The following is a 14,253-nucleotide window of genomic DNA, read 5'->3' as shown; positions in this document are numbered from 1 at the left end:
TCAGCCTCCCAAAGTGCTGGGATTACAGGTGTGAGCCACCACACCCAGCCTAAGGAAATATCTTTAAGTAAAGATCTAAAAGATTAATTAGAGATCATGAGTGGGAGAAAAATACATTTTGAGCAGAGGCAACCAACCACATGTTCAAGGGTCCTTAGACGGGAAAAGAAAACTGTTTAAACACTACAAGTATGACTAGCACTGGAAAGATGTGATTAAAAAGGCAGGAAGGAGTCAGATCACAAAGGGACTTGAAGCCTTGTCAACATTTTGGGTTTTATTTTAAACCACTGAAATAAAGGAGGTCCTATCAGATTTGCATTTTGCATTGCATTTTGGCTACCATGTAAAGAAAAAAATGGGAGGGAAAACTCCAGGAAAAAAAAAAAAAATTAAAAATTTACACTACAGGCCAGGCGCGGCGGCTCACGCCTATAATCCCAGCACTTTGGGAGGTCAAGGCGGGCAGATCACTAGAGGTCAGGAGATCAAGACCAGCCTGGCCAACATGGTGAAACCCCGTCTCTACTAAAAAATAGCTGGGTGTGGTGGTACATGCCTGTAATCCCAGCTACTTGGGAGGCTGAGGCAGGAGAATCACTTGAACCCAGGAGATGAAGGTTGTAGTGAGCTGAGGTCGCGCCACTGCACTCTAGCCTGGGTGACAAAGCAAGATTCTGTCTCAAAAAAAAAAAAAAAAAAAAATTACACCATAATTTGGAAATGACTATTTTTCTTCTGCTAATATTCAAAACACATTCTGAGCCTCACAAAACAACATGTGGCAGTAAACAGCACAGTTAAGAACTTACACTAAGTTCAAATATTATGTTATTTAGCTGGTACAGTATTTTGGTTCATCAAATATTGAGGTGATAAACCAAAAATAACAACTTTTATGTAATTAAATTAGTTTTAAGGAATTTAGGGGTATTATGCACATTTACCAGAATCTTTATTAAAAGCTAGAAAAAAATTATCAATAAATTAATCACTACTGATGGAAGTCACCTGGGTAAATATTTCACAGTGCCTCATTTCAAATGTTTTACACACTTAACAAAAATTGTGCTATAGTGTTAAGTACTTAAGATGACAAGACACTACATAAAAATCAAATATTATGGTTACAATTATGTGACAACTCCACATCTCTTTGTCTCTCATAGACTATATAATTAAAAGTTAATTGAATATCTTTCCAAAGAACCTCTTTTTCTGCCAGTGTTAGATATAGAACTCTTAGAGTGAGAGAGCAAAAGAAAGTTCTTCCTAGTTACACATTGCCAAGGACAAAAGTCAGACTAATCAAAAGATTCCCACCAAGCACTCCGTGACATCAACTAACATTTCACTGATAAATTCCGCAAAAGAATATTCAGTATATATAGCCTTGATCTTTGTGAAATGGCTCATCTGGCAGGGATCTTTCATTTGCCATTCAAAATGACTAATCTAAAGGATGCTGCAAACGATGCCATGAAGATTTTTCACTTCAAGTTAACAATGTAATTTTCTAAGTCAAAACCAACTGATAGTAAAACACTATTTACACAGGTTTAGTTTCTGAATACTATTACTGTATAAAAGCACGTTGTAAAGGTAGATGATCTTTGAAATAATCTAAAAGAAAAAAATTTGTTTAATTTCCTAGTTAGGATGCTTATAAATACATGGCATAATAATTAGCTAGGAAAAAACGAAGCTAAAACTACTTTAAATGATAAATAATCATTAAAGAGTCTTCAGTCATAGGTTATAATATTCTTCTCCCATAAATATTTACATAATTTCATCCCTACCATCCTAGTAAAGTATTATGCTCTAATAAGAACTATCCTAATCTTCACTCAGCAATATTTTCAGGCTATTATTATTCTCATTTCCTTGAATAATATCCATACTCCAGGGCCATTTTCTTTCTCATATTCAATATCATGCATGCTTGTATCAAGGTTCCTTTCTTCATATCCTGTCACAGTATCAATCACTGCCTCCTGTCCACTCAATCCACTTTTGATTTATCAGCCGCCGTCTTTCTGGACTCCATAACTCGACCCAAACCATTTTAACAAGACATTGACAAATAGCACCCAGAATCACTTCAACCTGTTCCACTTAGTAAACTAAGAAACAGTAACTGTGACATCTCTGCATAAGTATTCCATTCTATTCCCCAGACTGATGTATATTAATGAGAAGATGGTATTTGAAATGCTTCTTCCACATCAGCATCTAATATGATCAAATTAGGAAATGGGATGATTTATTAAATTTTGTAGAGCTGAAATATTTCTTTATATCGCTGTATGTGTGGTTTCAGAAAGTGAGCTGTTGCTTTCAATTTTTCTACTGAAGATATGCCTGCATTTCACAGACGAATTATTGTCTTTAAAAAGATTGCAAGAAGGCAAAATGTTATTAAGCAAATGCTCAGTAAAACAAACTAAATCAGTTTTAAAATTCCTAATTTAATGTAAATCTTGGTTGTTTCACTGAAATTCAGTTTGTGATCTTATTTAGTCATATTTGCATCGTACTGTCTTGCTGTAGGACAGTTTTAAATTTATAGCATTACCAAGCAGCTTCACTTCTTGACTTTCAAGATATGTCCTCAATAAAATAAATAATTGCTCTCTAAGCACATATTTTATTCTCATTTTCAGATACAAGACAAAATAAAGATCAATAGGTTAATAAAAGAATAAAATAAAAATAGAAAATCAACTGTATCATTTCTATAATTTTCATAATTAGACATTAAAATGTTTTCATTAAAGTGATCCCCAATTTAAAATTCAATAACTGCTTTATGCATAGTTTAAACTTTAAACAATAAATTAGTTTTTCATATTACATTTGGATATGAAAGGGACATTCAATACATTCACAATAAAAATGAGTTAGAATGTAACATTCATATTTTCCTTAAAGAAATTCTCTTCTTACTTCATCTTCTATTTTCCAGATATCCGTTCATTCCAGAAGTCAAAGTCTACGCTCATCTCAAAACTAGAGGATTTTCAAGAACACAACTACATTTAAGTCTATTTCTAGGCTGATCCCAACATACTGGGCCTATATACTCAATAATTTTCTAATAGAGTTGCCAAAGATTTCTTCCTGTTCACGGACAAATTGAAGGATTACCAATAAATGAATTCTGAAGGGGATCTGACTTTGTTCATTGATTAGAAAATAGCTGTAAAATTTAATAGTGCAATGCAATAATTGTAATATTTGAGAAAAGAAAAAACTACAAAAACAAGGAAAGGATAACTCATCCAGTATAAAATTAATTGTGATTCTCAGATATTTACTACTTAGATGTTATGTGAATAGGGATCATGTGGTCACTGTCACAAGAAAGGAATAGCAATCTTGCAATTTTAAAGAGGCAAACCTAATTTTTAAGTTCAAAACACTCAGCATTTTTCAAGTTAAGAATAACATAAAGAACACTACATTGTTAAAATGTAGTCCAATCTTTCTACCCAATAATTGAGAAAAGGGTACCAGAAAAATATCATCAGACATGCTGTCCTTTGTTCCTCAGATAAAAGCATGAAGAAATGATAATTAAGCCTTTTTTAAAAGTCTGTTAAACCACTAAAATATGATAAAAGAGAAATAAATTCACAAGTATGTTCTAGTATGTAATACAAAGATGTAATAATTAAAATGATTTCTTGGCCGGGCAGAGTGGCACATACCTGTAACCCCTGCATTTCATGAGGCCAAGGCAGGGGGATCGCTTGAGCTCAGGAATTTGAGACCAGCCTGGGCAACATGGTGAAACCCCAACTCCACAAAAACTACAAAAATTAGTTGCGTGTGGTGATGTGCACCTGTAGTCCCAGCTACTCAGGAGGTTGAGATAGGAGGATCCCTTGAGTGAAGAAGGTAGAGGCTACAGTGAGCCAAGATTGCACCACTGCACTCCAGCCCGGGTGACAGAGCAACACTCTGTCTCAAATGAATAAATAAAATAAAATAAAATGACTTCTTACGAAAACAATAGCATTTATGCTGGCCTTTACAATGTATAATGTATATTATTTTACTAGGTAAGTGCATTTTCTAAAATTATATTACTTTTTCAAATTAATAAATATCTGTTACTTGTTCTACTTCTAATACATTACTAACAAAAATTTTCCTAATTTTCTCTAATATATAATAATTGATCTCTTCCCTAACACCCTTTACACTTGTAGTCTACAGGTGTACAGTTTCAAGAAATCATCTGAGGCAACAATTACCTCATGTCATATTCGCAAAATGTCTTCAATTTGACATCTTGAATCAAAAGCAAAGTACACCACTATGAAAGAAAAAATATTCATGCAAAAGAACCCGGAGAGTAAACAGCAACAGGAAATATCTGTCTGGGAGTACCAAGTTCATGAGTATATCTGTCACTTCAAATCCCTCAATGCCACCCACACACAATGGGTGTTTTGGATATGGTACAAAATGAACACATCCACATTACTTCAATTCCACATTAGGCAATAAAACGAAAATCACGCTGACCAGGGGTCTTCAGTACACAGAAATGACTAACAAAGTCAGACAAAAAATCAAGAGATAAGTGACAACAAAAAAAGATGAAAATGTATTCAAAAATAAACCATAATCATCCCACTAAAGAAAAAGCTTTTAACAAAAACCAACAGTGATTGCTACTAAAAATTCCCAGCAAATAAGAAATATGGTGGTATTCTTCTTCAGTTGTATAAAAGGCAACCACAAGAAACTTACAGTTAACATATATTTAAAAGCCAAAGACTGAATACTTTCCTCCTAAGATAGGAAAAAAGGCAAGTTTGCCCACGCTCATCACTTTTCTTCAGCATAGTAGAACCTAGACACTGCAATGACCCGAGAAAACTACAGAAATAGCAAACAATTCTAACAAGATGTAAAACTCATTTTTCAGGTAATTAATTGTCTTCATGGAAAATCTTAAGCTATCTTGAAAATATCTTCTATGACTAATAAGAGTAGAAAGGTTACAGGATACAAACTAAACATATAAAATATGTAAAATATAAAAGGTACAAAACATTACATGTACAAAATTACTCATATTTCTATATACACTAATCCAAAAATCCAAAATACTCCAAACTCTGAAACTTTCTGAGTGCCAAAATGATGCCATAAGTGGAAAACCCGTATCTGATACCTTTGCTTTCTGATGGTTTAATGTACACAAACTTTGTCTCATACACAAAATAATTTAAAATACTGTTTAAAATTATTCAGGCTATATGTATAAGGTATATATGAAACATAAATTTTGTGTTTAGATGTGGCTGTTATCCCTAAATATCTCATTATGTATATGTAAATATTACAAAATCTGAAAAAATCCAAAATCCAAAACACTTTAGGTCCCGAGTATTTCAGATAAGGAATATTCAACCTGTACTCAACAAATAATTGGAAAATAAAATGTTAAAATAATTCCATTTTCAATAGTGTCAAAAAATATGGAAATAAATTTAATAAAATATGTACGCTATAGACTGAATGTTTGTGTCCTCAAAAATTCATATGCTGAAACCCTACTGACCAATGTGATGGTATTTGAAGATGGGTCTGGTGGGAGGTAATTAGGTCATGAGAGTGGAGCCCTTGTGATACGATTCATAGCCTTCTGAGAAGAGATAAGAGAAAATTTGCTTCCTCTCTATGCTCTCCAAAATGTAACATGGGACACAAGAAGAAGACAGCCATCTGTCAACCTAAAAGAGGGACCTCACCAGAACTAGACCATGCTGTCACCCTTATCTCTAACCTCCCAGGCTCCAGAACTGTAAGAAATTTATGTCACACAATATCTTGTCACAGGTGCCCTGTCTGTGACAATGTGTAAAACCACTATAATGAAAACTACATAATACTGTTTGAGAAACTAAAGAAAAGCAAAATAAATGGAGAGATACAACATGTTCATAAATTGAAACATTCTATGATGTCAATACTCCTAGTCTACTGATTCGATAAATACCCAATCAAAATTCCAGCACGCTTTTGACAAAATTGTCAAGTTGATTCTAAAATTTATATGAAATGTAAACAATAACATCTAACTTTAAGACTTACTGTAGAACCAAAGTAATCAAAATCGTGTAAGACTAGTATAAAAACAGACAAAGGAATGGAACCAAATAAACAATCCAGAAACAGAGTCACATTCATACAGTTAGTTGGTTTTCGACAGAGGTACCAAGACTACTCAGTAAGAAAACAGTGCTAGACCAGCCAGGCGCGGTGGCTCAGGTTTGTAATTCCAGCACTTTGGGAGGCCAAGGCGGGCGGATCACTTGAGGTCAGGAGTTCAAGACCAACCTGGCCAACATGGTGAAAGCCCATCTCTCCTAAAATTACAAAAATTAGCTGGGCGTGGTGGTAGGCACCTGTAATGCCAGCTACTCAGGAGGCTGAGGCACAAGAATCACTTGAACCCAGGAGACAGAGGTTGCAGTGAGCTGAGAATTGTGCCACTGCACTCTAGCCTCAGCGACAGAGAGAGACTCGGTCGGAAGGAAGGAAGGAAGGAAGGAAGGAAGGAAGGAAGGAAGGAAGGAAGGAAGGAAGGAAATGGTGCTAGATCTCCATATGAAGAAAATAATTGAACCTAACCCCCTATCTCATACGATACACAAAAATTAATCTGAATCATCAGGCAAACCCCAAAGTAACTGCTATAGAAGAAAACCACTGAGAGATGCTAAAGTTAGTAAGTGAAAGGTTGAGGAGAAGCACAGAATATTTATAGTTAGAAAATATCTTTTCCAAGATATCTATCAACTACAAAAGGAAAGATAGTAACTTCACAGGCGAAACCTGGCATCCTACATGATCAAGGTTAACACCACTAACTACATGATCAAGATTAACACCACTATGACATAGCAGTATCACAGACCCCTTGATATGATGCAATAAGAAGTACACGATGTCATTTCTCTTGTATTCTTGCCAAAAAAGCATAGCTCACTCTAATCATGAGAAAACATCACACAAACTCAGGTTGAGGGGCAAACTACAAAATAAACGCCATTATTCCTCTAAAGTGCCAAAGTCATGAAAGACAAACATAGACTCATCTTTGGATGAAGAAGTCTCATAGACTGGAGGAGACTAAGAAGAGATTAACAACTAAATGCAATATAGAATCCTGGATTGGATCCTGGAGCAGAAAAAGAATGTTATGAGAAAACTGATAAGATTTATAGCCTAGTTACTAGAACTGTATCAATGTTAAAGTCCTGCTTTTGATTATTGTACCAGGTGAGGTGATATGAGGGGTCTAAGGAAATTCTGTATTATTTTTTGCAGCTTTTCTGTTAGTCTAAAATTAGTTTAAAATAAAGGTTAGAAAAAGCCTGTAAGAAACAAAAAAAAAGTTTACTTGAGAATGACGATGGCAGGATGGCAGAATAGGATATCCCAGCCCTCGTTCCCCAAGAAAGACACTGATAAAACAATAATATGCAAACCAAAATACCTGTATAGAACTTCAAAAAACAGTTAAGAAGTTGCAGTACTCCAGGTGAGCTCAAAGCCAAGTACAGCCTCACTGAAATAAGTGAGAACCATTTTACTTTACCTGATTCTTTCTAAGGTCAGCAAACCTCAGTTCAGCTCATGGCTTTTGGGGTAACGGATTGGGGAAAATAGAAGCATGGAACATAAGTCCAACATTCTGACTTTTCTGAGGGCCATCCAAGGGATGGGTTTCTGTCTTGCCTGGAGCACTAATGGAAACAGCATAGGTTAAATATCTGGGTGCCAACAAAAGCAAAAGAGAACAGAAACAGATGCTGTGGCACCAGAGGGCCAGCAGTACCAAAGACAGAGACTGGGATGACTCAGGACGATCGGGAAAAGTCATCCAACTTATTTCTTCGTCAGAAGTGAGAGAGAAGAGTGAAGTACATGCTTCAAATATTCCAGCATTTTGGAGAGCTACCAGAGGGAATGGTATCTCTCACCTGCTAAAGAGTGCTGATGAGGAAGCTGGCGTACATTGAAAAAAGCTAATTGGTGAAGGACGTTCCCCGTAAGAAGCCAGTCCATAAAGACTAGGAAAGGCAGCTGTTTTTTAAAACTGCATAAAACTCAGCCAAAAAAAAAAAAAAAATCACAAGGCAGTCAAAGAAAGAAGGAAACCTAGGCCAATCAAAGGAACCAAATAAATTGCCAGAAACCAATCTCAAAGAAACTGAGATCTGTAAATTACCTGACGAATAAATGAAAATAGTTGTCTTAAAGCTCAATGATCCAAAAAAGAACACAGATGCACAACTAAACGAAGTCAAGAGAACAAAGTAAAAACAAAAACAAGACTATCAATGAAGAGAAATTACATTAAAAAAAGCAAAAATGCTAACACTGAAGAATACAATAACTGAATTGAAAAATTAACTAGAGAGGTTCAATAGCAAATGTAGTCAAGCAGAAGAACAAAATCAGAAAACACAAAGAAAGGTCAATTTAAAAGTATTGAGTTAGGGAAGCAAAAGGAAAAAGAATAAAGAAAAGTGAAGGAAGCCTAAGGGACTATAAGACATCATAAAACAGACCAATATACATATTATGGGCGTTATAGAAGAAGATAGAGAAAAAAACAGGGAGTTTATTGTGGAGTTACAGAAGAAGAAACGGAAATGAACAGAGAGTTTATTTGAAGACATAATGGCCAAAAATTTCCCAAATCTGAGAAAGCAAATAGGCACCCAAATTTAAGAAGTTCAAATGATTTCATCCTTTCACTTCAAGGGTGAAGTAAAAGAGGCCCACACAGACACATTATAATCAAATTAACAAAAGTTAAAGGCAAAGAGAGAATCTTGAAAGCAGCAAAAGTAAGTTGTCATATACAAGGGAGCTTTCATAAGATTTCAGCAATTTCGCAGTGAAAACATTACAAGCCAGAAAGGAATTGGGTGATATATTCAAAGTGCTGAAAGAAAAAAAAAACCCGTCAATCAAGAATACTATATCTAGCAAAATTGTTCTATAAGAACAAGAGACAAATTAAATCTTTCCCAGATAAGCAGAAGCTAAGGGAGTTCTTCACTACCAGATGTGCCTTACAAGAAATACTAAAAGGAGTCTTGCAAGTGGAAATGAAACGACACTAGACAGCAACACAAAAGTACATGAAAACATAAAGCTCACTGGTAAAGGTAATTATATACACAAGTAAGGAGTACGGTAACACTGTAATGGTGGTATGTAAAACATTTTTAATTCAGATATAGAATTGAAAATATGACAGCATAAAAAATAGCAGTAACTATAAACTATATTAATGGACACAACAAGATGTAAACTATGATATCAATAACATAAAATAGAAGTGGAGAAATATACAATAGTATTTCTGTATACAATCAAAGGTTATTACCAACTTAAAATAGATAATGTTTTGTGTAAGCCTCATGGCAACCACAAAGAAAATACCTACAGAACATACACAAAATAAAATGAGAAAAAAAATCAAAGCATGTCAATACAAAAATCAACAAAACAAAAAGGAAGGCAGCAGGAGACATGAGAGACAAAACAGCTATAAGGCGGAAAACAATTAACAAAATGGCAATAGTAAGTCCTTCCCCATCAGTAATTACTGTAAATGTAACTGGATTAAACTCTCCAAACAAAACACAGATTAGCTGAATGAATTTTTCAAAACACACAATCATACACACAAGATACAATTACAGTATATGCTGTTTACAAAAGATGTGCCTTAGATGTAAAGACACACATATACCGAAAAAGATGATCCATACAAATGGTACCAAAAAAGAGCAGAAGTGGCCATACTTATATAAGACAAAATAGACTTTAAGTCAAAGACTGTCACAAGAAAAAAAGATAATTATATAACGATAAATGGGTCATTATTCTGGAATATATAACAATTATAAATATCTATATGCACCTAACACTAGAGCACCCAAATATATAAAGCAAACATTGCCAAAATGGACGGGAGAAACATTTAGTAACATTGTAATAGTAGGATATTTCAATACTCCACTTTCAATAATGGATAGAAAAATAAGACATAAGGTAAGAGGACTTGAACACCACCACAGATGAATTAGACCTAACATACATACACAGAACACTTCACACAACAGTAGCAAAATATGCATTCTTCTCAAGTGTACATGTAACATTCTCCAGTATAGATTTCATGTTAGGCCACAAAACAACTCTTAATAAATTTAATAAGACCAAAACCATAGCAAGTATCTTTTCGAAACATAAAGAAATGAAACTAGACATCAACAGCAGCAGAAAAATCAGAAAATCCACAAATATGCAGAAATTAAACTACACACTCTTGAACAACCAAATACATCAAAGAAGAAATTATAAGAGAAATTAGAAAATATCTTTAGACAAATGAAAACACAAACATACATAGTAAAACTTAAGAGAAACAGCAAAAGCAATACTGAGGAAAGTTTTAGCATGAACACCTACATTTAGGAAAAAAAGAAGTCTCATATCAATCTAACTTTATACTTCAGCGAATAAATAAATAAATAAAGAACAAATTAAACCAAAATTTATCCAAATAAAGAAAATAAAAATGATTAGAGAAAAAATAAATAAAATAGAGAATAGAAAAGCAGAAAAACTTTAGAAAAAAAATCAACAAAACTAAGAGTCTTTTGAAAAACAACAACAAAATTAACAAGTACTTACTTGGATTAAGAAAAAATGAGGGCAGGCAAGGTAGATCATGCCTATAATGCCAGCACTTTGGGAGGATAAGGTGGGAGGACCAGTTGACACCAGGAGTTGGAGACTAGCCTGAGCAATATGGTAAGATTGACTTCTACAAAACATATTTTAAAAAGTCAGCCAGGCCTAGTGGTGTATGCTTGTAGTTCTAGCCACTTAGGAGACTGAGGCGAGAAGATCATTGACCCCAGGAGTTTGAGGCTGCAGTGAGCTGACTGCACCAACACGCCCACGCCTGGGTGACAGCGTAACACCTCATTTCCAAAAAAAACGAAAGAAAAATTGCCAGAAGCCTAAATTACCGAGAAGTCTACCTAAAATCAGAAATGAAATAGCAGACATTACAACTGACGCCACAAAAATCGAAAGGATTATAAACTACTAAGAATGCTAATAAACTGGATAACCTAGAAGAAGTGGATAAATTCCTAGAAACATACCACCTACCAAGACTAAATCATGAAGGAAGAGAAAATCTTAACAGAACTATAAATAATAAGGAGATTGAATCAGTAAGCAAAAACCTTCTAACAAAGAAAAGCCCAGGAGCAGATAGCTTCATTGCATAATTCCACCAAACATTTAAAAAGAAATTAATGTCAATCCTTTTCAAAATCTTCCAAAAAACTGAAAAGGAGGGAGCACTTCCAAACTCATTTTATCAGGCCAGCATTACTCTGATACCAAAGCCAGACAAATATATTACAAGAAAACTGCAAGCCAAAATCCCTGATGAATACTGATGCAAAAATCCTTAACAAAATACTAGTAAACTCATGTCTGGGGAATGCACATGCATTGGTAGGGAACCCAACCCAGCCTACTGGACAATGAGAAGCTATGTACACCCTGGCCAATAGCCAGAACCAAATGCAAGATATATGAGTGAGGCCACATTGGACCATCCAGTTCCTATCAAGCTATCACAGGACTAACTGCATGAACGACCCCAGGTGAGAAAAAAATAAGTGCCAGCTAAGCTCAGTCAAAATTATATAATTATAAGAAAATAAATGATTGTTGCTTTTACATTGCTAAATTTGGAATAATTTGTTACAAAGCAATAAATACTTAATAAGGCATACCTTCTTGTTCTGCTTTTCGACCTAGACCTCTGAGCTCTATAGGATTTCCCTCGACCCCTTGAACGACTTCGACTTCGTTTCCTTCTGGAGCCATAAGAAGAGCTACTGCTTGATCGATGCCTGCGTCTGAAATAAAATATAATCAAAGATCATTGCTATAAAAATTTTTATTATGAGCATTAAGGAAAAACCTTCTAGATTCTAAAGAATCACTTCATTTTTACTGTCTCACTCTTTCCTGGAAGCAAATAGAGATAAATTAAAATGTTATTTTTCTTGAACAGTCAGATGACTGATTCGTAACTTAGTGATTGGATCAGCTACTAATTAAGGTATTAAGGGGTCTTAGAATCTTTCCAAATATCATCAGATTATATGGTATGAAACTAAACCAAGGCCAGGCTCAGTAGCTCATGCCTGTAATCCCAACACGTTGGGAGGCTGAGGCAGGAGGATCGCTTGAGGCCAAGAATTCAATACCAGCTTGGGCAACACAGCAAGGCCAAGTCTCTACAAAAAATAAAAATAAAAAAACTTAGCCAGGCATAGTGGCACATGCCTATAGTCCCAGCTATTCAGGAAGCTGAAGTGGGAGGATCCTTGAGTCCAAGAGATATGACTGCACCGCTGCACTCCAGCCCGAGGGACAGAGTAAGATCTTGTCTCTAAAAAATTTAAAATTAAGTCCAGGCGCACTGGCTCATACCTGTAATCCCAGCACTTTGGGAGGCCGAGGAGGGCAGATCACCTGAGGTCAGGAGTTCGACACCAGCCTGACCAACATGGTGAAACCCTGTCTCTACTAAAAATATAAAATTAGCTGGGCGTGGTGCTACATGCCTGTAATCCCGGCTACTCGGAAGGCTGAGAAGAATCGCTTGAACCCGGGAGGCAGAGGCTGCAGTGAGCTGAGATCACGCCATTGTACTCCAGCCTGGACAACAAGAGCAAAACTCCATCGCAAAAAAAAAAAAATTTAATTAATTAATTAATTTAATTAAATTAAAAAAGAAAACTACACCACTTTGTATCTATTTGCCTACTAAGAATAGACAAAGGTTGAGAAGACTAGACCCACGGACTGGACCTGGTGGAAAAAAAAAATTCTGGGTTGGGACTTTCGTAAATATATAGCTAGTAAAAGAAAAATGTTTTATCTAGCAAAACTAAAAATACAAAAACATGAGTTTTAAGGACTGTTATCCTCATTACTGTACAAACTAAAATTATGAAAATCACCTTCTATCATAAGAATGTGAACGAGGCTGAAGATCTCTGGACCAGGATCTTGACTTTGATCTTGATTTCCTTCCTCCTTTCTTTCGGCTGTATGTTCTACTATCTGAAGAACTGCTCGAGGAGGACCGTCTACGGTGTTTCTTTTTTCTCTTGCTTCTGCTTTCCTCTTCAGTATCTGATGACCGACGTCCCATTTCTATAAGCAAAAGTTTGAAGAATATTATTTCTAACATGGTGGCACAATGGATGAAATGCAATATACTAATTTTTTATTTCATTTATTTATTTTAGAGACAGGGTCTCCCTCTGTATCCCAGGTTGGAGTGCAGTGGTACAATAATAGCTCACTGTAACCTGGAAGTCCTGGGCTCCCGTGATCCTCCCCCAAGGCCTTCCAAAATGCTGGGACTACAGGCATGAGCCACCGTTTCTGGCCTCAATGCACTACTTTTTATAAAACTTTGTAAAATTTTTTAAAGTCTTATTTAAAGTAAAATTGTTTATGTGCCTTGCTTCTTGACAAGACATGAGAACAGTTCTTTATACCAATTGTCTCATATTTTAAGTTATATTTCTCATTAATTATATGACATTTTCTTTAGTAATCAACCAACTATTCCTTTATTCTCACACTCCCTGATGACAAAAGATATTTTACTATCTTAGAGTTGAATTTTTTTTCTAACAGAAAATTCTACATCTTTAAATAGCTAAAATCTCATTAGTCATCAACAAAGTACAAACTGAAACAATGAACTATAATTATCATTTCACTTGTGAAACTTAGGGGAGAAAATATTAACTAAAGTACTAGAGTTGACGAGGTTATCATGAAATCAGTCAGCTCTTCACACACTGCTAATACCTATATAAGGTAGTAGAATAATCTTTTTAGAAAGCAATAAAACAATAATTTAAATTAAAAAGATATAGATATTATATAATAGATATCATATCTATAATAGATATATAATAGATATCATATCTATAATAGATATTATGTAATAGATACCCACATTTGTATGTGTATATTACACATACACTTATATATTTATATCCACGTTAAGAAATATGTACATAATTGAATAATAATCTAAAAATGTTGATGCTTTTTTGACAAAGAAATCCTATTTCCACAAATACGTCG

At 34.9% G+C, this 14,253-nt stretch overlaps 1 protein-coding gene across 1 annotated transcript in view; it reads right to left on the bottom strand.

Annotated features, from left to right (window-relative positions):
- The window catches only part of LOC105488555 (arginine and serine rich coiled-coil 1), a 417,805-nt gene that overhangs the window by 395,326 nt on the left and 8,226 nt on the right, over positions 1 to 14,253 (bottom strand). Inside the window, exons 3-4 of the mRNA XM_071091156.1 lie at positions 13,107 to 13,302; positions 11,868 to 11,993 (exon numbers count right to left, since the gene is read on the bottom strand). Coding sequence (XP_070947257.1) covers positions 11,868 to 11,993; positions 13,107 to 13,300 — 320 coding nt within the window. The 5' untranslated portion in view covers positions 13,301 to 13,302. The remainder of the gene's footprint in view (positions 1 to 11,867; positions 11,994 to 13,106; positions 13,303 to 14,253) is intronic.

The sequence above is a fragment of the Macaca nemestrina genome, chromosome 2 (assembly GCF_043159975.1).
Source record: "Macaca nemestrina isolate mMacNem1 chromosome 2, mMacNem.hap1, whole genome shotgun sequence".
Lineage (NCBI taxonomy): Eukaryota > Metazoa > Chordata > Mammalia > Primates > Cercopithecidae > Macaca > Macaca nemestrina.
Note: the sequence above shows the minus strand (reverse complement) of the source record. Positions and strands in the feature narration are given on the sequence as shown.